This window comes from Musa acuminata, chromosome BXJ3-4, assembly GCF_036884655.1.
Source record: "Musa acuminata AAA Group cultivar baxijiao chromosome BXJ3-4, Cavendish_Baxijiao_AAA, whole genome shotgun sequence".
Lineage (NCBI taxonomy): Eukaryota > Viridiplantae > Streptophyta > Magnoliopsida > Zingiberales > Musaceae > Musa > Musa acuminata.
In genome coordinates this window covers 34,890,992-34,914,855 of record NC_088352.1, presented here as the reverse complement: position 1 = coordinate 34,914,855, position 23,864 = coordinate 34,890,992, and the positions used below count along the sequence as shown (strand labels likewise).

General features: G+C 36.2%; 1 protein-coding gene across 2 annotated transcripts in view; it reads left to right on the top strand.

Moving 5' to 3' along the window:
- The window catches only part of LOC135636577 (protein SHOOT GRAVITROPISM 6-like), a 47,589-nt gene that overhangs the window by 4,091 nt on the left and 19,634 nt on the right, over positions 1–23,864 (top strand). Inside the window, exons 6-27 of one of the 2 annotated variants that reach the window (XM_065148369.1) lie at positions 156–246; positions 349–444; positions 518–596; positions 688–751; positions 940–1,043; positions 1,145–1,250; positions 4,762–4,851; positions 7,443–7,520; positions 9,229–9,296; positions 9,591–9,690; positions 9,814–9,990; positions 10,071–10,160; positions 10,347–10,412; positions 10,649–10,747; positions 10,846–10,920; positions 12,172–12,231; positions 14,409–14,498; positions 14,929–15,050; positions 17,784–17,913; positions 17,995–18,074; positions 20,493–20,625; positions 23,381–23,462. In XM_065148369.1, the coding sequence (XP_065004441.1) occupies positions 156–246; positions 349–444; positions 518–596; positions 688–751; positions 940–1,043; positions 1,145–1,250; positions 4,762–4,851; positions 7,443–7,520; positions 9,229–9,296; positions 9,591–9,690; positions 9,814–9,990; positions 10,071–10,160; positions 10,347–10,412; positions 10,649–10,747; positions 10,846–10,920; positions 12,172–12,231; positions 14,409–14,498; positions 14,929–15,050; positions 17,784–17,913; positions 17,995–18,074; positions 20,493–20,625; positions 23,381–23,462 (2,080 nt within the window). Of the gene's footprint in view, positions 1–155; positions 247–348; positions 445–517; positions 597–687; positions 752–939; positions 1,044–1,144; positions 1,251–4,761; positions 4,852–7,442; positions 7,521–9,228; positions 9,297–9,590; positions 9,691–9,813; positions 9,991–10,055; positions 10,161–10,346; positions 10,413–10,648; positions 10,748–10,845; positions 10,921–12,171; positions 12,232–14,408; positions 14,499–14,928; positions 15,051–17,783; positions 17,914–17,994; positions 18,075–20,492; positions 20,626–23,380; positions 23,463–23,864 lie in introns of both variants that reach the window. The other variant, XM_065148368.1, reaches the window with a different exon arrangement.

The window sequence follows — 23,864 nt, the reverse complement described above, 5'->3', positions numbered from 1 at the left end:
TCTTTTTCAAATAGTTTGAATGTAACCATCTTTAGACTTTGCTTTATCCTTTTTGATACTAATATTTGATGGTACTATTTGGCTCTTCATTTATTCCCATTTTTTTATCATTTTCTGATATCAACTATCTGATTTGAGCTAAACTCATGTTCTAGATGATGGAAGAAGTTTTTCTCCATTTATCCGGACCTAATTCAGCTTTACAGTCCATGGTGCAGATACTAGCAGATTTTGCATCTGCTGAAGGTGTAGAATCCCCCCCCACCCCCCCTCTCTCTTTTTTCTTTAACTGAATTTATTGGATGGTATCTACACACTTTTAGCTAACATTGTGTACTGTTCCCCAAGCCTTGAAATTCACCCCACATTTGAAAGATGTCCTTTTACGTGTGTTACCTATTCTTGGAAGTGTGCGGGACACTCAACGGCCAGTTTTTGCAAATGGTATTTGTTTGTTAAACATTTTTTTAGGGCTTTTATATGACCATCTTGACATAACTGACAAACATTTATCCAGCATTTAAATGCTGGTGTCAGGCTGCTTGGCAGTATATTGGAGATTTCCCTTCAGATCCGCTTCTTGATAGTGATGTGATGTAAGCTTCTGATATCTTTCTGTTCATGTGTTATGGATTATTGGATGTACTCATCAGCTATTCATCAGCCTGACACTAAAATATACTTCAGGTCATTCATGAACTCTGTTTTTGAGTTATTGTTGAGAGTTTGGGCAGGTTCACGAGACCTAAAGGTATTTAATGATGATATCTAAATTCTAAATACTCCCTTAAATTTAAATGAATAGTCATAAGGTGGAAACTCCAAAGAGACGCATACTTGTACAAGTTCAATGTGTGTACCCTCTTCTTTTGGGTAAGATATCAATTTATCTTACCTCATAGCATGTATATTATATCCCTATAATATCTGTTGGTACAGGTACGACTTTCTGCAGTAGATGCTTTAGGACAGATGGTTGGACTTATTACCCGTTCCCAGTTGAAGGCAGGATTGCCCAGGCTAATCCCAACGATTTTGGACTTGTGTGTATTAAGATGACAACAATCTTTTATTGATTTATTTTTCCAAAGATGAGTGTAAAACATGAGACGTGGTTATATGCTTGTTGTTTTACCTGTGTCAGATACAAGAAAGATCAAGAGATCGCTTTTCTTGCTACACAGAGTCTGCATAATCTTCTTACTGCCTGTTTGCTATCAGAGAGTGGTCCTCCCCTACTTGATTTTGAGGTAGATTTTGTTATTCCTATTTTTATGAAGGATTGATCGTGCATTTATGATATGATCTTGTATCAGTAAAGATATATAGTATATCAAGGTATGCAATATCGTACCGTACTGGTGTTTCGAGGTTAGCTCGGTATGGTACGGTACTGTGTATCGAGCGGTACACCAGGGCATACTGAGTGGTACACCTAATTTTAAATATTTCTCTCTCTACTATAGCACTGTAGCACGTTCCGTCCGGCAGCGAGCGGTCTACATACCGGTATACCGTCGGACCGGTATGTACCGTCCGTACCGGGCGGTACCATTCGAAATTGCATACCATGTAGTATATAACTTTGCAGAATAACTTGATGATTATGTTTTGGTTCTTTTTTGCTTTTTATATATTGTTAGAAACTGGCCCCTTGATTTTCTATTCCAAGGGTGAAAACTTCCAGAGACTTGGGATCAACTGAGATTAAAGGAATCATGCTAATACTGGAAATAAAAAACAATTATGCCTTGAGAATTAAGATCAAATGTTCTTTTTTTCAATTATGGAAAAAATTATCACTCAACAATGATTATAACACTTCAAATGTGTCTTTTAATAGTGAAACAACCTTTCTAACTCATAGTCCATGCAATGTTCCTAATAGGGCTCTTGAACATTAGTTAGACTAAAATTAGGACTCTCATGACTCTTTAGCTACTAGAAAGTATAAATAATGGCAAATGGAATAGTTTTAAAATCACAATAAATGGAAAGGAATCAAGAATTATACTATCTTATACAAGGCTTGCTCAGGGTTATTACTCTTGATCCTTGCCTTTTCCATCTTGAGCTGGAATATATTTTGTAGTGTTGAATCACAGATGGATTGGCCACTTTTTTTTTTTTGTTGGGCTTGGGATCGTTGTCTTGGATGGAAGATCCTCCAAACATTCTTTCTTGGTCAACGAGCATGATGTCTGGGTTAAGATTGGAGTTAGCACCTGCTATACGAGGCTTTCAATTGTAAAATAAAGCCCAATAATGGCGAGCCCTTTCCTTTGGTTGAATAGGTTTTATTGATTGCTGACTAAGTTCAAGATAGGTATGGCCAAGGCTTGACGTACGACCTGAAATGGTATGAAATGAGTTGTATGTATCGGTTTCGGGTGGTACATAGAAAATTGGCATGGTATCAGTCAGTAGGGTGGTGTATGGGTTGATATAATTGAAACTTGACCATTACCGACCCGTATGATACATTCAAAGACTGTGACCTAACCATTTCAGGCAGTACGTGGAAACTTGACCATTACCGACCCATATGATACATTCAAACTTGATTGTTACCTAACCATTTCAGGCGGTACATGGAAAACTGATCTAGTATCAGTCGATATGGGTGGTGTATCGATCGATATGATTGAAGTTCGACCCTTATCAACCTGTTTGATATGATCAAAACACATTGGATTTCGATTGGTACCAACCCAAAACTGGTCAAATCTAGCCCTAATGGTCAAATTGAAGGTTGGGGTCTCTTTTGGGGCTTTCAATTTCCCTCCCTCCCCCATTTTTCACTCACTCTCACTAACTTTAGTGCACTCTCTCATTCCCACTTTTTCTCATACTCTTGTGATTAAAGTTTCTAATTGGTGATTAGTGGCAATCAAGCTCTAGATCAATGATTAAAGTTCCTAATCGGAAAAACTTCAAAATTTCTTCCTTATAACTTTGATTTTCTATTCATGTATGCCTGGCAAGCCAAGCATGGGGCTGAGGGTGCACATACATTTACTTAATTCTTGATTGCTTGGTGCTTGAGGGGATCAACTTATGTGATAAGGGACAATCAACCTTTGAATGGCCAATGAAAAAACGTTTTGTCAGGCTCTGGATCTCTAAGCTTTTTCCCCGAACTTTTGCTTGTTCCTACATGAGTGCTTTTTCTTCATTATAGGTCACCGCGTATGCCTGGAAATGGTTGTGTAGGGCTAAAAATTGCTGATTAGAAGAACTGGGCCAAGCTTGGGCCTGTTCTTATCATTATTCTCTCCAGACCATTTGAAAAATTAGTCCCTAGTTTTGACCAAGAATGTGGCTGACCATTTATAGGCTAGATATGGGCAGATTCTTTCTTGAGGTCCAAGGTTGAAGGCCAAAATCCATTGCATGGTTTGAAGTTTAAGCAGTTGATATAATATGCATGTGCATTGATACAAGCCCGAGGAACACCATTTCAGTGTCCAGAAGAAACATCCTAGGGCTTGCTTGCTGTAATTAAGGTGCACTTTTAGTTAGCATTATTATTGTTTTCCATGACCATGTGAGCCTAATAGCACAACATTAATCTCTGGCTCTTTTTTTCCAGAGAAAACTTCTTGCTGTGTATCTGTCTCTCTTTTCTTTCGTTCTTTCTTCTCTCTTTTTTTACTGTATCTCATCTTGTTTTTCTTACATTTGTCATAGTAAATAAATTGATAACCTTGGCCTATCTTCACCTTGAGAAGCAAAAAAGTAAGGAAACTAAATTCTATAGAGCCATTGTCAGTTAATTAGATGAGGCTGACATTGTGTAAGAAAAACTCAATAGACTGGTTTGCTGGTTGATTTTAGTGGTTAATGCTTTATTTTGAAATGATATCAATTGCATCCTCAAGAGATTGCTTGCTTTGAAGATCTATGTTCTTCTAGTATGGTTGAAGCACATGGTGATCCTAGTTAATTTATCTTTGCTTTTAGGTGATTTTATACCTGCTCCCAGCTTGTTTTCAAATATGTGTCTCCATGTCCAACAAAGTACTATACTCCATGTCTGACAAAGTACTATACTACCGTACCATCTTGGCTACCATCCACTCTGTACTTGTTTTTTGGAAGCAACTCTCTGACACTCTTTCTAAGCCTTATCATCCTCATATCTGATGTTATATTTTGGTTGTAAATCATCTTGGCTACTGTCTGCTCTATGTCTCCTCAGGATTTTAATGTATCTGCTACACCTGAATCTAGTCAGACCTTACCAGATCTTTCTGGCATCTGTTACTTCTGCAGGACCCAGATATTTCCCACATTGCATACAATTTTATCAGTGCTTAGAAATGCTTCTTTGGAAACAGTTCACTCTTCCTTTCTCTACTAATGAATCTGCAAAGCAGTTAGACCCTGTCAGGAGTTGTAGAGTGATTATTTTTGTTACTCAGATCAAGAGATTTTATTTCTTGTAGTTGCATTTTAAACTGTAAACTTGACTTTGTTTATTCTTGAGTGGTTTGAAGGCTTAAGTTCTAATTAACGATTTTCAATACATGGGTCTATATCAGAAAATAATAAGATGAATATTTTGATGATTTGAGTTTCAATTTTTGTTCATTAAAGAAATCTAACTGTTAAGTTAGATGCTTATGTTTAGGTTTATATGGGATTTTGTATTAGGTTTATATGTGATCCGTGTAGTTAAGGCATTATGCAACATTAGAATTTTCAATCCTTTTGTTTGTTTTGCTCAATTTCTCGTAAATGTGAATTTGTTTTCTGCAGGAACTTACAGTAATCTTGTGCACGCTTCTCCCCGTAGCATGCATCAATAGCCAGACTGATCACCGTTTGAACTTCTCGATGGGCCTAAAGGTGCTTCCTTAGTTTGAAGTAATGACTAATATTTGTTTATGCCAGAAATGAGAATCCCAACTTAGCACTGTATTTGTTTCTTTGGCTTCTCTTCCACATTTAGGTATCAAACCATTTTCTGAAACGCAACCTGTAAGATTTCATGTTATATGATAGAGGGGAATATTATGATGATATGATGGTTAAACTTTTAATACTGCATTATTCAAATATACTAAAAGCACAAGACATTCATCATAGCCACATTCATTAGTTTATGGGATCGATGACATTTGATTGAACTTTTGATTTAGATGGAAAGTGGACAAGGGAATAACCATTCATGAAATTTCTAACCAAATGATTTTAAGCACTGAAGAGTGTAATCTAGTGCACAAGGTTCACTATTAGTCATATAACGATAAGCTTCTTGGTCATAGGTCTACCTCAGAGATTATTGAGACGACTTTTGGCATTGGACCCACTTGTTTCAAAATGTTGTACCACTATTAGATTACATTTGAAAATATTTGGTAAAAGTCTTGATGAGGTAGCAGCTTAATAAGAAAGTCAGCCTTCGGAAAAAAAATAACCTTGGGTCTGCCATCATCTTCTTCACTTGCCTTCTTTTGGATTTGATGCTCTGAACTTTAGGTGCACTGCTACTAGAGGAAAACCACATATCAAAGCATCATTTACAATTTGATTAATACAAAGTTTTTCAGGAATTGGAAGTAATAGTTCTCCACTGCATATGGTCATTGCTAAAATCATCTGAAACTTCTTCATTTTTTAAGCTTGTAACTTCTTAGATAATGCTTTCCCAAATTTTTCACAGTTTTACGAGATTTTTGTGTGTTATTTTAGCTACCTACATATTTCACCAATTTGTCTTTTAATATTTGGGGCTAAGATTTGTTCCACAACACCAGAAGTTACTTGAAAGTGTCTGTTTTTGTTATTAGATTTCTTAACCACTTTGATTTTCCCTTTTCATCTAACTACCTTTAGTTGTTGCTCTTTGTTTAAAGAGCAATCCTCGTGATCATCTCTTAATCTATAGGTTGATTCTTTAGGTTCTCTGGCATTGGCCCCTTCATTGATCTACTAAAGAGTAGCTCTTCCTTTTTTTTTTCTAGTTACTCCCTGTTTCTTCTTTTTTTTTGTTAGAAAATTTTGCTTTGAATAGATGATGCTCCTCTGTTTTCTCTTCTCCTTTTTTTTCTTTCTTCTTTTCCTTTTTGAGACTTTTTTTCTTTTACAAAACAGATAAAGATAGCCTTTTATTTATTCTTTTCATTTGAAGTTAATGTTCAATTTCCATCAAACACTTCAATAACTCGGAGAACAATAAGAACTCTTTGCATGAAGCAAGAAAAAAGTGAAATCTAAGCAATTCCTTTTTTAAGGTTATCAACCCTTCAAGAGGAAACCACCTAAAGCTTTCTAAGCAAATTTCCAGTTTTAGGTCAAACATCCTGGAAAAGCCTATAATTTTTGCCTGATTCACAAGTTCATTTCGAACAAAATGGTGTAAGGAAAGAATGAAATGGGTTCCCCAAAAACCCAATGTCCTTTACAGCGTAAGTTATTGAATGACCTTCCAAATCTCGAAGGCAGGCTAATAGTTAGAAAATATATGATAAGAAGATTTATGGATCAAGCCAGGAGGATTGGACAACCAACCTTTTTAACAAGGAACTTGTCATTGTGAATGTGATAGCTAAGAGGTAGTTGCATGAAGATTTTAACGTATTGGACTTAGGGGATTCTAGATATATGATTAAATGGCCAGAGGCCCCCATCAAAACAGAAATGGTTATAGAAGAAATCTGGCAAAGATAGTGAGCCATGTGCCATTGCATGTTAATTATTACTCTTGTGTTTAGACATGCATATTTATGCGAGTAAAATACATGTCATTCGTCTAGTATCAGTTCATGGAGAATGGTTTCTTGCTATTCATGGATAGTAAATTAATTTCAAGGAATTCCATTTTGCTTGGACGAGTATGTACTGGCCATTATCTATTGGTTTGGGAGTGCACCGAGATGTGGACTGCCCCTTTCTAGTGTCCAGTTGCGGTACAAGGCTTATTGCATGAATTTTCTTATTTTTCTTTTTAACTCCAATAAATAGGAACCATAATACCTCCGCTTTCTCTGTCTCATGATATCTCCTTCCACACTCATCTCCTTTGCACCACTTGTCACAGACCACTTGCTGCTCGTGCTGCCTGCCCAGTGCCACCAACACTCCTGTCCGCTGCTCGGACTGATACTGCTCTCTTCTGCCTCCTCGTCTTTGTCAATTCCTCCTCTCCTCCTCTTTGTCCTCCTCTTCTTCTCCCTTTCTACCTCTCCTCCAGTGTACTGCATGCTGTCATGCTGGCACTGACCAGACCCATACTGGTCTGGTCATTGACCGGTATGGGTCTCCTAACTGAAATGTCAAACCATGATTAATGTACTGCTACATAACATTGCTACAATCATCAATTTGCTGCTCTTCTATTTTCTTTCTTTTTTTCTTTGCATTATTCATCTACTTGTTTAAACGCAAGACATTTTGTTAAACTATGATATATTGATCAGTTTATTCTTCTTTTGCAGACTTATAATGAGATTCAGCATTGCTTTCTTGTAATTGGTTCTGTATATCCTGAGGATCTCTGTGTCTTCCTTCTGAATGTGAGTGGTTGTTAAAGTGCAATGTTTTGTAGTTGCATCGACATATTGGTAATTTGAAATAGTAACTTGTCTGGTTACGTTTGGGAATGGACATATATTATAAAATAGACACATTGAAGCATACAAGCTTTAGTCCTTACACAGTTCCCCATCGAGTGAGTATAATGATTGGAAATCGGAATAACATATCTTATGAAATTATCTTAGATATAGACATGTTCCACTCTGGAATAGAGTGTATTCATTAATTATAATAAGCTTCAAGGCCAACTAGAATCATTATGGTTTCAATAGTTTCTGCAGTGCTTGAGAAAGTCATCATGATATTAAACAGATTATCAACCTTACCTTTTTTACTGATTTAGTAATACAAGAGTCATATGATTCAGTATTTTGCTTCATGTTAGCCTGGAAATTGATAACAGAATCATTGTCTGAAAAATCTTTTCCAAGTTTCATACTTAAAATGTAATATGAAGCTTGTCTCAAAGGTTGTCAAATTAAATGAGGAAATATTATTTGCCAATGCATAGTTTGAACTTCAAACTTTGAAGCAATATGTACCAGAACATAATTGTCATTGAAATTCATGATACAAGAAAACTATCAAAGTATCAATAGTACAATTTGTGAATAATAAAATTATCTGGCAATCAATCAATTATTCTCAGATTCACTGTTAATTTCATAGACTTTAGAACAATTTATCCTAGTCATTTTTGAACCCTTGATGTACTAGTAATATAATTATGCTTTATCACAATAAGACTACTGAACTAATAAAATTTCCTTACTGCATCTGATATAGAGCTCAACACAACTAAAAAAACCATAGTTTTCTCAAAGTAATTTAAATTGGAATTGATTCATTGATTCATCTTTTAGACTGGAACAAATTCTGCTTTGTTTTTACCCAAAAACATATTTGAGGTGGAGTTGTGAAATACAATATTTGGATCTAAAAGGGATTTCATGCATGAATCATTTAAGACCTGCATGAATCATTTAAGACCGACATTCTTGCAAGCATTGTGCCCTACAGAAAAAAATTAGTTTATGCTAGACATACAGTATATCTTAAATTGAAGACAACTTCCACCCAATCTCGAGATTCCAAGCCTCTTTTATCCCGATCAGCCTCCACTAATCACAATTTGAAATCAAAAGACTGAGGGTGAGAAGTGAGAGTGAGAAAGAGAGTGAGTGACAGTGATAAAGGGGGAGAGGAGGCAGCCAAGAGGGGGTTATATTACCCCCAAATGTGGGCCAACGGTCAAATTTGGGTCAAATTTGACTGTTGGCATATCGTATTGATCGGTAATGGTTGAATATCTGCCATACGCCTGGTACATTAGGTGTCCCAGCCGGTATGCCTTATACCACCCTGATCTGGCTTGAAATTGTTTGCTCTGGGTTTTGGGTTGCAGTTGAACTGGTACATGCCACCTGTACTGAACCGTTGTGGGTGAAATTGCAGTCCATGGATATACTCATATTAACTGTCTATTTAAAAGCTAAATACCAACTAAATAGTTACCTTCAACCATTTTATGGCAATAACTTTTAGGATTGACTATTAGATATGACACACTTAAATCGCACTGAAATCAGCATCCTTAACATTATAAGATTATGATTCTTGGGATCATGTATTAGAAAAAATATCTCTGTCTCTTCCTGATTAAAGTTTCTTGTGCTTCTGTTTTAGAAATGTCAGTCAAAAGATGAACTGTCAACAATTGGAGCACTCTATGCAGTAAAGCATCTATTACCCAGGTTTGTTTCCAAATTTTAGCCATTTTTAAAGATGATTTCATTTGTTTTTGTGATTTTATGCTTCCAAGTTCCAACATCCCTCTATGGCAGACAACATCCTGCACTCCATTTTGACCAAAATATCTAATTCACTTTGGGAAACCAAGGGAGTGTGTGGAATGTTATCTTCAGCAGGTGGAGGTTCAAACTGTAATATAGCAAAAACATAGGGTTTAATATGAAATTCAATCTTTTCTTAGAAAAACTCTAATCTGGCTTCAATCCCATCTTAATCCCCGGTTGTTGTCTATGTAGGTTGTTGGAAGCTTGGCATGGAAAAAGAGTATCACTTGTTGAAGTTGTCAAATTGCTGGTAGATGAGCAGAGCTTAGGTGTTAGAAAAGCACTTGCAGAAGTAAGCCACTATTTCCTCTTATTACTCTTTTACTCCTTCAAGTTCTTTTATATCAAAGCTTTAGATTATGGATTTTGATTTAGCTATGTTTCTATATTCACACAAATACAACTGTTGTTTCAGTTAATTGTTGTCATGGCTTCGCACTGTTACTTAAGTGGGCCTCCTGCAGAGCTTTTTGTGGAGTACCTTGTACGCCATTGTGCTATTTCAGACCAGGAAATAAAAATATTCAAGTCTTTGAAGGAAGCCTCTTCTAGGGGCAGCCCTTTCCAGTCATTTCAGAATAGGAACCTTAAGGTAAGACCTGGGCTTGTACTGAGTAATTATGGCTGGCGTATTTTTATTTAACAGAAGCTTAGCAGGCTTCAGTTTTTCAGGTAATGGTAGGTGCAGTTAGTCCATCAGAACTGAGGGTAATCTGTGAAAAAGGTCTCCTTTTATTGGCTATCACAATTCCTGAGATGGAGGTAATGAGATGACTAGTGACATTTAAAACTTCTTTTACTTAGATGTGCATTTTGTTCTCGTGGTTTGTCTCATTAGTTTAGTATGTTCTAGTTTTGTTGAGGTTCTCTTATTGCTAATTCCTTAGTGGCTATCTCTTATAGTTATGCTTCTGATAAGTTGGTCCCTTGTCTACTGATATTCTCCAGCATATACTCTGGCCTTTCATCTTGAAGATGCTTTTACCAAAAGAATATACAGGTGCAGTTGCAACGGTAAAAATATATTTTTATACTTGGAGAGTTTCATAGGTTTAAGCTCTTTGCTTTTGTGTCGTGGTTTGTTGATCAAAGGAATTATCTGAGATTCCTTGGGGCCTTGGGCATATAATGTCAGATCACTATTTTTTGATACTGATACTAGTAGATTTGGTAATATCATTTTTGTGGTTTGTAGGTTTTCTGTGCTTGGACTAATATTTAGTGGTCTCCTCGTGTTGATTTTCTGGCAGGTCTGCAAGTGCATAACTGAGCTGTGCAGGCACAGGTCATTTCACACAAGTATGATATCCTGTGAATTTAATAATTCAAATGATATTCCTAGCCCTGAGGTAAAGCAAGTTGGTTTTTATGTCTGAGTATTTTAAAATTGTAATTTATTTCCTGTGAATTTAATAACTTATCTGTGCAAGCTTTTTTGTTTGTGCAGGATCTTTTTGCTCGATTAATTGTTCTTATGCATGACCCTGTTGCGAGGGAGCAGCTGGCAACTCAAATTTTGACGGTCCTTTTCTGATCTCTTCTATATCTTGGAAATTCTTGTATTTCTAATGATAATCAATGGGATTTGTGGTCATATAGGGTCACTGTTCTTTGATCTGTCAAAAGTTAGGTTCTTTGATTTGTCAAAAGTTCATAATTCAACTCTATTTCTGAGCTGATATGTCTGCGTGTGCTAAAATTGTAAAACTCCCCATCTTATTGATATTTACGATGACACATTCCCTATCCATCAATTCACAGATAGATATCTACTTTTGTGCCAATGTGCCTACGCAGCTGCTAGATGGTGTTGGCTGTGGAGAACTGAAGTCTGTGTTTATAGCAACAAATAATGGCAATGGTATTGGTGAAGTTGTGGCAAAACTGGTGGATGAGATAGACTGCTGCTAGATGGTGTTGGCTGTGGGGGAGAGGTGAGGTCTGTGTTCATAGCAACAAATGATGGCAATGGTATTAGTAAAGTTGTGGCAAAACTGGTGGATGAGGATGATCAACAGAAGGTCATTGCAGTGATCATGGTGGTGCTTTTGTAAGCTTTAGAATGGTAATGGTGGAGGTGGCATTGGATGTGATGTTACAGCTATAAGGGGATAGATGAGCTGATGATGATTGTTTAAAAACACCAAATTTTTAGATTAGAATTGTGTAAAAGCAGAATATTCAGTGATTATTTTTTCTATTCTTCTCATTTGCTGATCATAGGGATTATGTTTGGAGAAAAGTTATCATTGGGGTCATGTTATAGTTCAGGGTTATGTGACTTTGCAAGGCATATGCAATTTATCTATCGAGAGTAACAACTGATACCACGACATTTTTACAAATCCTGTTTAGAAAGATAAATGCGAACAGCACATTGATTTATCGAGTCTTGTCTAGAGATTTGATTCGAACTACATTTATTTAATACAGATGTGTTCTTTATCTTTAAACTTTTTGAAGTGTGTATATGTGCGTACAATGTATTGTCTATGTAGTGAGCTATATTGCATGAACGGTAAACTTTCTTACAACTGATACGGTATACCACAACATTTTTACAAATCCTGTTTAGAAAGATAAATGCTAACAGTACATTGATTCATTGAGTCTTGTCTAGAGATTTGATTAGAACTACATTGTATTTAATACAAATGTGTTCCTTATCTTTAAACTTTTTGAAGTGTGTATATGCATGTAGAATGTATTGTCTATGTAGTGAGCTATATTGCATGAACGGTAAACTTTCTTACGGGTACCCTATTTATTGCAGGTTTTATGTTTCTTAGGTCCTTTATTCCCCAAAAACCTGAGTTTCTTTTGGCAAGATGAGGTATAACACTTGTAAGGTACTCTTTTAAATGTGTTGGAGTCATCTTTCTTTTATAAATTGACATTCCTGGTAGTTTGTTACCATTATATACTTGGAGTAATCTCAAATCAAACCTCTATTTACATGGCAAGAAAATGATCTTTTTGTTGTTAAATTTGAACCGACAAACACTTGTTTTTTATTTTCTTTTGCATTTTGAATGTAATTTAATAATCTTGGTATTCCTTGTTTGTGGGAATCTGCTCATTATAAAATCTTGGTGAAATTTTAGAAATTTTAAGTAATGAAGAATTTAATGTTGATGATGGAAACTTTTTGGGATGGACTTTTCATTCTTTGTTGAATGATCTGTAAATACCAGAATCCAAAACTTTGAGGGTTTTTGATTCAAATATTGTGGCTTTGATTAAGAGTGCATCTTGGTGTTTCTGGTGGGGGATAAACATGTCTGCATGGAGATTTCTTCAAATTTTTCTGTTATTTTTTTAGAGGTTTTGCTCTTTACTGAATCTCTAGTCATTATCTTTGAAGCCCTATCTTTTATGTCTCCTCTTTTGCTTTTCTCTTTGTTTTCTCTCTCTCTTGCTTTTTCTGACATTTTCATTTCCTTTATGAAATGAGGTATGAATCTGTTTTTGTGTGTAGGCTAAATGACTAATTGTTCACTTAAATGTCTAGAATAGTTGTTCAATTTTGATTGTGCTTTGGTTGGTGATTAACACTTAAATGACTAATTGTTCACTTAAAGTATGTATTCATTGAACAATAGCTGGAAATTATGTTTAATGAAAACGAAAAACAGTTATGTACATCCAGGAAATTCATAGAAGTTTCCATGACAAGGATCAATAGCTTGTTAATGATGAATTTTGGGAGTTAACAGAAGAAAAATGTAAACTAATAAGAAGCTGAGTCTGCAGCAAAGCAAGGCAGAAGTAATATTGCTAAAGTAGTAATAGTGTAACAGAAGGGCAAGAAATGAAAGGAGCAATGAAATGGATAATGGCAGTAACCAGCAACTTGTAGAACACTTAAGAAGTAAATGTAGATCTTGATGAAATTGTCCATACATCAAGCGGAAACTAAGGTATGCACACCTTTCAAATGGTGTTGCAACTTGGGTTGGTTTCAAACTGAACCTGCTTTACCCAACCTGAGCAATGTGCTAGGTTTTGTTGGATTTCCTGGAACTTTGATCTCATCAAGGAACTAGAATGAAATTCGGTTGGGTTGGGGTTTCCCAAAAATTCAAGCTGAGAAACCCAAAGGCAACTGGTTTAATAAATTCAAACATAATCCAATTTCATTTGGCATTATGAGGTGTTGCTACATAATAATACAGAATATTATTTCTTATCATTTTTTGATAATTATACTTTAGCTTCATCAGCTTCTGCTGTGTAGAACCCTAGTGACCTGGTCATGGCAAATGATTCACTAGCTTGACCCACCTTTTTGAGTTTAACCCAACATTCACTAGCTTGACCCACCTTTTTTAGTTTAACCCAACCTGATGTTGGATTGCAATCTGAGATTGGTTGATCTTTTGATACAATCTTGTGCTGGCTTGGATTATGATTGGACATCAACCATATTAACCTCTTCAAGCACCTTTATTTGTGATGCCTAAAGCTTTAAAGGATGTTACCCTTGAGCCTTGACTGAGGCAGGATGCAAAACTTGCATTTAGGTTCACCTTGCAGCCAGGCTCACATCCAGGCATGTCTTTTTTAATACCGCTGACTTGATTAATTTGCCTATGGTTTCTAAAGTGTTGTGCAATCATCTCTTATGGTTTAAGTGTAGAAGCAATATATATGTAGCTACCTTCAAAGTGGTTATATTCATGTCACCACAGAGATATTATGCAAACTGTGGATACTATGAAATTCTTGGGATTTTGTTGGATATGTTATTATGGTGCCTGCTAGTTTCAATGTCTTTAACTTTTTTATGTTGCTTTTTCCATATTCTATTGCAGCTTATTTGAGATTTGTTGATACAATCATCTGATGTAGTTGTTCTTGGCAAGAATTTTATATGGTCTTTCTTTATAAGCATTTTATATAGTCTTTCATTAATCATTACAAATATTTTATATAGACTTACTTTACAAGTATCCTATATAGTCTTTCTTTACAAGCATTCTATATAGTCTTCCTTTTGGCAAGTACTAGGTTCCCAAAATGAAGGCATACATAAGTGATCTCGATGACTTAAGGCAAGATTCTTCTTACCAAGAGACTTGGGACGACATGATAGTCAATGTAAGTGTGATCTCTGAAGCATTGCCTCCTCCATGTTCATTGTTGTAAAATGTTCCCGTCTCTATCTCAATGATACTATTTAATGCTGCATTTTTCGATTAATAATATGTTAGTTAATTCAAATATGATCTCTGAAACTTATCATTCTACATGTTACATTGGTGTAGAATTCTCCTGTCTTTATTGCAGTGGTATACTATGGTGCTGCATTTTTTTTTTGCATGTAGGCTTGTAACTTAATATATTGGTTTTCCTTTTTGACAATGTTACTTCTTTTTAACCTACCAGATACATCTGCAAGGGTGATACATTTATATTATCGTTAAAATAACCTCTCATAAGTAATTTTCATTTTGTTTCTTCCCATATTAATTGTGCTGCATAATTTGCAAATTTAACTTGGACTGAAAACATTTCGTCCCTTCGCCAGTTTTTATCGGAATCTTTGGATGTTGTCCAAGACAATGAATGGATCCTTTCATTGGGCAATGCTTTTGCAAGACAATATGCTCTTTATGATGACGATGATGAGCATTTGGCACTGCTTCATAGGTATGGATTTAGAGGTGTCATTTCCAGTTCAGCTTTATGTAGTATAAATTGTCGATACTATCAAGTATCAACAGCCATTATGAATGGTGAATATAACATTTAGCTTATCTCTCTTGAGTATAATAATCTCATGGATCTATTGTTCTAGAAGCTATTTCACAGGTGCTTTTCATTTGTAATTTGATTTGAACACTTAAAAGTCTTACAAATACCTTCATTTTAAGGTTCACAACCTTTTGTAAATAGGGTTACAGATATCATATATACCTTCTCTAAAGGTACGAACTTTATGAATACCTTCACATAATTTTACAAAGAGAGGGCATATATGGAAGAAAGTCTAAAATTTTAAGGGCAGTAATATAAAAGAATTTTCAGGGCATGTTTATAAGCTTACATGATAGTATGTATATAATAGCCACATTTGTCTATCAGAACCTTTGGAAGTTATTATGATGCTTGGTGCCCTTCTCAAGTCAGAAACGTGCTCATTTCCAGAATTCAGTAGCACATATTACTTGTAACATAATGAAATATTAAGTTAGAGGTTCTTATGTGAACAATATTAAACTTCTAACTTTCAAGACACTTGCAATTTGATAAAGAAATCCCTGGGTACATCATTTTAGTCAAGTCATTGACCATTTAGTTAACATTATCTAGCTGGGGTACTTAATTAGATTCTTAGCTAGATCCGCCTCTTCTTTTTCTTTCTTTTTTGGGTAGGTCTTTTGGTGGTTGATGATTTCTATAGAGTTCTTTTGCATGTTTAATATGTATTAGTTTGTGGGAAGGTTTCAAATTCTAATCTGAGGCCCATTTTGGTCCTTGGCTGAACTGGTACAGGTCGTGCCAGCCAGCAACAGACCAGAGAGAAGAGGGGGGTTGTTGCACTGGGGCATGAGGAGAAGAACCTGCTGTTGACAGAAGAAAGAAGAAATCAAGGATTGAAATTTTGTACCGTACTGAAATTTCGAGACTTATTCGGTATGGTTCGGTACTGTATACCGAGTGATATATTTCGGTATACTGCTCGGTGTATATATATGTATATATATGTATATATGTATATATATATATATGTATATATATGTATATATGTATATATATGTATATATGTATATATATGTATATATGTATATATATATATAGGTAAATCGCTCGGTTTACCTCTATACGAGGCGACGTCGCCTCTCTTCTCGGGCGACGTCGTAGATAAAAAAAAAAAATTTGCAGGCGACGTCACCCGAGAAGAGAAGGAAAAAAAAAAAATCTTTGCCTCTCTCTGCCCCACGATATCGATGCCTCTTCTCCTGCATGCGGATGAGAAGTCGCTGACAGACGAGGAGGAGAGTGACGATCTCCAGGTTCTCCCTTTTTTTCCTATTTCTTTCTTCCCCTTCTCCCTCTTCTTTCTTCTCCCTCGGTCACCGTCGACAATAACGCCTCAATCGACGGTACCGCTCGGTAGCGGCAGTCCGTGTGCCAGTCTGCTGACGGACCGGTATGTACTGCTCGGTACAGGCAGTATCATTCGGTATTGCAGACCTTGGAAGAAACCATGGTTGACAGCTTCAACTGTCAACAGTTTGAAGAGCCTGCCAGCTGGCATGGACCAAAGAGAGAGGCAGTGTACATAGGGTGGGGAGAGGAGGAGAAGAACCTGCTGTTGACCGCTGATAGCTGTTCAGCTGCCAGCAACTGTTTTGAGCTGTTGAGATTAAACAAAAAAAGATCAATAAATATTCCCAGTTTTGAACCGGACCAGTTAAAATCACCTGATTCGTGTGCTGGAACCAGATCGAACTGGTAATTACAGGTTAGCATGTACTGGCCCAACTGGGTTTTTGAACCTTGCAGGTAGCTCTGGTTGGGGAGTAGGAGAATAACCTGCTGTTGACAGAAGAGAGGAAACCATGGTTGACAGCTTCAACCTGCTGTCAACAGCTTGAAGAACCTGCCGGCTGGCATAGGCCAAAGAGAGAGGCAGAGTACAGAGGGTGGGGAGAGGAGAGGAGGAGAACCTGCTGTTGACCGCTGATAGCTGTTCAGCTGTCAGCAGCTCCTTTCAGCTGTAGAGATTAAAATAATAATAAATATTCCCAGTTTCGAACCAGACTAGCCAAAACCACCTGATTCGCTTGCTGGAACCAGGTCGAACTGGTCAATACAGGTTAGCATGTCGCAACTGGGTTTTTGAACCTTGATCCATAGTGCTGTAATCTACATGTTTCTCACTATATTCTAATAACTAGGAAGCAACTGTTAGAATATAACGGTGAGTATGCTGCTCATCTGTATCCACTAGGCATTCCTAGGTTTCTGTTGGCATTGTAGCTGGTGGAAGCTGTGTTATTTGTCATTGCTTGGGTTTCTGGTGTCTTGAGTCTTTTTTTTATTGTTTTAAAGATTGAGATAAAAACAGATGCATAAGTTTCTAATTCATGTTTTTTTACTGGAACTTTTAAGGTGATTATGTAGTATGATTGGCATATAATCTTTTTCTTTGCTACTTGTACAAAAAACAGTATAATTTATATTGTTAGTTACCATGTTTTAAATAAGATTTCTGCTGATTAGGTGTCTGGCTACAGATGAATTATCTAGATAGATTTTTTGTTTTGCAGGTCTAATTTATGTAATACAAGTTTAATAATTTCAGGGCAATAATAATGTTCTAGCTGTATATATTACTTCTATATTTTTGTGTTTTCTTTCATACTTGTTCTGCAGATGCCTTGGAATGCTTCTTCAAAAAGTTGATGATAGAGTATATGTTAATGGAAAGATAGAATGGATGTATGCACATGCAAACATCTCAGTCCCTACAAATAGGCTTGGTCTTGCTAAAGGCATGGGGCTGGTATGTTGATAAGGCAGAATTGTATAATTTTCTTGATGTAAATTCCTTTTCTGAACTTTACAAGACTTTTGCCTCTCACAGATTGCTGCTTCACATCTAGATACTGTTCTGGAAAAATTGAAATGCATTTTAGACAATGTTGGATATAGCAGGTTTCAAAGGTACTTGTATGGTCTATCTAATGAAAATTTCTTATATTTAATTGTTTCTCTTTTTGTATATCCTTGATGTTGTACCATGTCATCTGATTGGTCATACCAAATTGAGAACACATTACTTCAGAAGCTGATTCTCTTAGTTCAGAAATTAGAATAGACTGCCTCTAAATATGATCACTACTTATTTGGTCTGCTTATATCTCCGCATTTTTTACTAGTTGATCAATTCAATTTCATTAAAAATTTCCTTGTCTGTGTATCTTGTATAATCTTATACAATTGCTTCTGTATGTGTGTATGTACATATATATATGTAAATGCATATATTTGCTTTGGTTTAAACCAAGTTGTTTCTTTTTGCCCAAAACAATACGTATAGGGCAATATTTGCCTATCTGGGCATGAATCGGTATATGGACGCCATCCATCTCGGGCTGTCGAGTTCGGCCATATAAAAAGAAAATTGTGTGCCTCCTCGTGGTCTAACCCTAATCACAAGAGGAGCCTCGATACACGTAGTCTGCTGTCGCCTACATCATCGTCTGCCATCATCGCCAACCATGTATGCTTCTTTTCTCCCCCTCCCCTTCTTCATCCTTTTCCTCTTTCTTCTTCCTCCTTTTTCTTATCCTTCTTTTTGCTCCTCTTCTTCCATTGCTTGCTCTCCTTCCTCTTCCTCCTTCCTGTGCCTCTTTCTCCATCACCTTATCTTCTTCCTTCCTCTTCCCGCTACTTCATCTTCCTCCACTGCCTTTTCTTCTTCCTTCCTCTCCCTCCTCCTCCTTCCTCTTGCACTTTCCTCCTCTTCGTCCACCACCTCCTCTTCTTTCAACCTTTTCCTCCTCTTTTTCCACTGCCTCCTCTTCTTTTTTCCTCTTCCACCTCCTTGTTCCTCGTTCTCATTCTTCTTTCTCTTTCTTCCTCTTCCACCTCCTCCTTCCTCTTCTTCATTCTTTTTTCTCTTCTCCTATCACCTCCTCTTCTTCCTCTTCCTCCTTGTCCTCATCCTCCATTGCCTTCGCTTCTTCATCTTTCGACTTTTTCTTCCTCCTCTTCCTCCACCACCATCCCTCCATTTCTCATCTCCTTCTTCCTCTTCAAATCTTCGAGATATAGTGCCAGTTTGTATGGACTACCAGTACAATACCCTGATACGAGATTGCAATTCAGAGAAACAAAGTTCTTATATCTAATGCCCAATTCTATTATTTTACTAGTTGATTAATTGTGCTAGAAAATTTTCTAGGAAAATATTTTCCTTCTATGTTTATCTTATCTCTATCTTGTACAGTTACTTCTATAGGTGTATATATATTTGTCTACCCGGAAATTGATCCTTAGATAAGGCACTAATCAACGTTAACATGCTATTATTAGGCTTAATTACCCCTAACTTAATCGTAAGAGTAAGGTAATGACCCTCATTGACCTTAAATTATAAAGGATGACACCAATCGCCATTAACTAGCTATAATTAGGAAAAATAGCTCTAATATCAAGAGAAATACACTAATCACCATTAACATGCTGTGATTAAACCTAATGATCCCAAATTGTCTCTAAAACTAAGGTAACAGCCCTAATTGGCCCTACATTATAAAGAATGACATTAGTCCCCGAATTGACCATACATGATAAAGAATGACACTAATCAACATTTAGTAGCTATAATTAGGAAAAAGTATCTCTAATATTAAGAGAAATACACTAAGCCAATCAACTGTAGTTACTCATACAAATACACTAATATAGATATAAGCATGATAAAATCTTTGACCAAGTGACATGTTTGACCACTTGAATACCTCCAATTGAAGTTCCAATCACCGACTACGGTGCTTAATTGAGAAAGACTGCATGAGTGAGAAAGAGTGGGGGAAAGTTATGTGAGTGAAAGAAGAGAGTGAGCCATTGATTCCATATGGTCGAGATCTGACTGTTACCGATCGAAACATGTCAGTAACGGTCATGTTTCAATTGTATTGCTCAAGATATGGGGTGTATTAGGCCGTACATTCCTCCCTGTAATATGCCGCTCGATTCGGGGTGGTCCACATGTCAGTTGTCGGGTGGATCGGCACCTACCGCATGTACCATATTGTTTTAGGCGAAATTGCATTCCTTGCTTTGGAGAACTTATATATGGCTTCTTGGATAAAAAAGTGACACTAAATAATAGTGGAGACACACATGTAGATGTATGCCCGTTATGGAGATTTTCTAGATTATGTTGGAAATTAAAGTCTCTCACACGAAGATAATAATTGTTAATTCCCAAGTAAATCTACTTCAAACCTTTTTTTAACTATTTTTCTTGGTTTTATCTGTCAATCATTTAAGTGTTGAGTTTTTGAGTCTGGTGATATCAACATCTGATTTTGTTTTCTACCATTTACTCATCTGTCTAAACATTTGCTGTAGGTTTTTCTCCTTCCTTTCTGGTAGAGTTTTGGAGGATGCAGATGATACATATGCAGCTTTAGCATTAATGTATGGGTATGCTGCTAGATATGCTCCTTCGACAGTTATAGAGGCTAGAATAAATGCACTAGTGGTATGATCCTCAATCTGATATGTTATTTATTAATAAGTACCTTTTAATGTTGTTATATAATGATATTAAGAAAATGACCAAGCATCGGGGAAAAGATAACAATGGTGATCACTCACCCACTTCAAACTGTGATCGTCTTGTTACAAATAGTTTGAGCCAAAGATACAAAATGGGGACAACAAATGATGTATAAATTCAGTATGGAACATTACTAATCTGTAATTGATTTAAGAAAGGATTAGAACAATCAAAGAACTGAATAAAAATACACTAAAGCACTAAACAAGAAATTTATTAACTTATTTGGAGATTTAGATTTTCTACCAGCCTTGTTTTAATTGGATGTTGTACAACTAAGAGAAAATATCTTACCTAAGAAGGTAGGGAAACTAAATCTTTAAGGCGTATCACAACGTAACAGAATGAACCAACCCTACCTTCCTGTACTACAAATCAATCTAATTGATGTATCCTGTATAAGCACATGTACCAGGTCTAAGAATGTTTGGTGTTCTTTGTTGAAAATATATTGTGCAGCAGTTCAATGCTAAAAATAATGAACACCATCAATGAAAGAGTTGATTCTATTATGTGTGACAAGGAAGCAATAAAAAATGTCGGACATCTAGATGAGAAATTGAGAATATCATCAATATTTATTACTCTGTTTTAAATTACCCAAACTGTTCTGAGTCAGGCTGTAAAAGAATCCACTATGTGTTGATTTCTTGGGTTCCGATGATTGGTAATCTTGGAAATGGTCATGATGTCTGCAATCATTATTTAATTCTCAGTTGGTCAATTGATCATATCTCATCTGTCACCTTCACCGAAGTTCTTGATGCTATCAAATGTCTCTAATTACACATGTTTTGTACCTGTATTTAATATTATTAAACATCCTTTGTGATTTCTGTATCTCCTTGCCATTCCTTAGCGATATGTAGTTGTTACTTTATTGAGTTTCCATAATATTTTTACTGTATAGCATTGGGCCTTTGTAGGAGAGAGACAAACAAAATTTTGGTAATAGCACACTGAACCTGGTGAAACCAAGAAACAGCAATCAACTGGTACAGGCTGTGGAAGACCATGATTTTGGGAAGAAAATTATGTTTTTAAAGATTTTTGCCAGATAAAAAAGCCATTCTTATGCTCTGGAATATTTTTATCCCACTCTTTTCAATTCTTTCTATTCTTGTACTTTCAAATAAGATCATAAACAGTTACACATCTCTTCCCATAAGTTATTCTTTTATTTCGTTATGTACTGTCATTCATTCTCAGACTAGTACATATCATGTCTCCTAGAATCTTTTGACTGTCATTTCCAGATTTGATGAATCAACATATTGAACTGAAATGGTCAATATGAATAATACACAAGAATTGGCCACATTGCCTACCACTATGCACTGGGACCAATTTAATCAACTTCGTATATGTCCTATTCGGGTCTAAGCTGATCATGGGTCAGGTTTTATTAGATTGGACTGGATCTTTAAGTTTTTGGGCCAGTCCATGATTGTTTATCTTAATCAAGGATCAGTTGAGATTCAGGGTCATGAATCACAACCCCATTCCAGTATGAAACCTAGGTTGTGCAGTGGTGTGCTGTGTGCCAATGAAGACAAGTAGAAGAAAAGGAGAAGAATAAACCTTACATGAGTTTCTTTTTCTTATTTTTCCCCAGTTTTCTATTGGTACAGGCGTACTGGTCGTCATGATGGTATTTGCCTATTCAATAGGCTGTCTTGGTCTCGCACTAATATGACAATCCTTGCTGGTGGTTCCTTCCTATTTAGTTCTGAGATCTTACAGTTTCCGTGAAGGAAAGATATGTTCATTGTTCCATAATAATTCCTAGAGTCATAGTTTAGTTTGGATTGAGTATTGAGAAATTGATAGATAAAGGGCGATGTAGCTCATTGCAAGAGGTCTTATACTTGATGATCATTGAGGTTTGAACCAGCAGTTGATTGTCTTTTCTTCTCTCTTTACTTGTGATTTGGCAGAGTAGTGCAATCTTCTTGCTGTTCTCTCCATAACAAAAAATTTTGCTTGTGAACTTGTAGTTGCCTATCAACCAAACAGCAAAAGTTGTATCATTTTTTATCAACCCTTCATCTGATCAGATCTGGAATGTTGACACTTTATTTGGTCTGTCCATTTTGTGCCATGGTATTTGTGTACATGCTAAATCATGTAGTTCCATGGGTGCAAGTCTCAAGTTTTCACACCTAAATGCCAGGGGCATATAGCCAGCATGATACACATGATGATGCTTATCATGTCCCCGCTGATGCCTTAATATATCTAGTGTAAAACAAGGCCATTCAAGATTTGAAGAGTATTGATCCAATGCTGGTAATATGCATTTTGAAGCTGTATATTACAACAGCTTGCTGGAGAGGATCTTTTCCCCACTACTGGGCGAGGTGGAAGTTTAAAAACTAGAAACAGCTTAACATCTTCCAGCTATGCTAAAATTTAGTGGTGGTTCCTTTAGCAGTACATCAGATGAAATCCATAGTTGGGTTCTACTACAGCAAGCAGTTGTTACCCATTTTATGATACAAGATTATTAGTTGCAATATATCTACAAGGTCAATTGCTTTTGATTGTGTTTACAAAAGTAATTCTACATTTCTCTCCTCATATTTCTGGTTTTAGCTCTAATTTCAAGCTGAAAGTTCTATTATGTCATATTTTGATTATTTTGGATGAATGTGTATATGTTCCTGTTTTCCTACAGGGCACAAATATGCTTTCACGTCTTCTTCATGTACAACATCCTACTGCAAAGCAAGCTGTTATAACTGCAATTGATCTATTAGGTGATCTTACACTTAACTTGCATTTGTTTTTTCACATCTTTCTTCTTGAGTTGATCTCAACTTCTTTTCATCTCCAATTCTAGTCATATTCTAGTATGTCTAAATATAATTGTCGTCGATGTCCAATAAATTTAGCAAGTGTTGAAAACTTTATTGCTCGGTATTTTCTTATTGCCTAGTTAAGCTTGTGCATGATTTCAAATATTAGGCGGACCAATACATACCAACTGGTGCTTACCAGCCCGACCAAGGGATGGCTCCAAATTATATGGCTCATTACCAATTGGTATTCATTTTCTCAGTATTGATAAAAAGTGCTGAAGGTTGGTGTACCATCCAGGTACTCTATTGGTCCACAATGTTTTGACATCATTGTCAGACTGGTATTTAAAACTTATGACC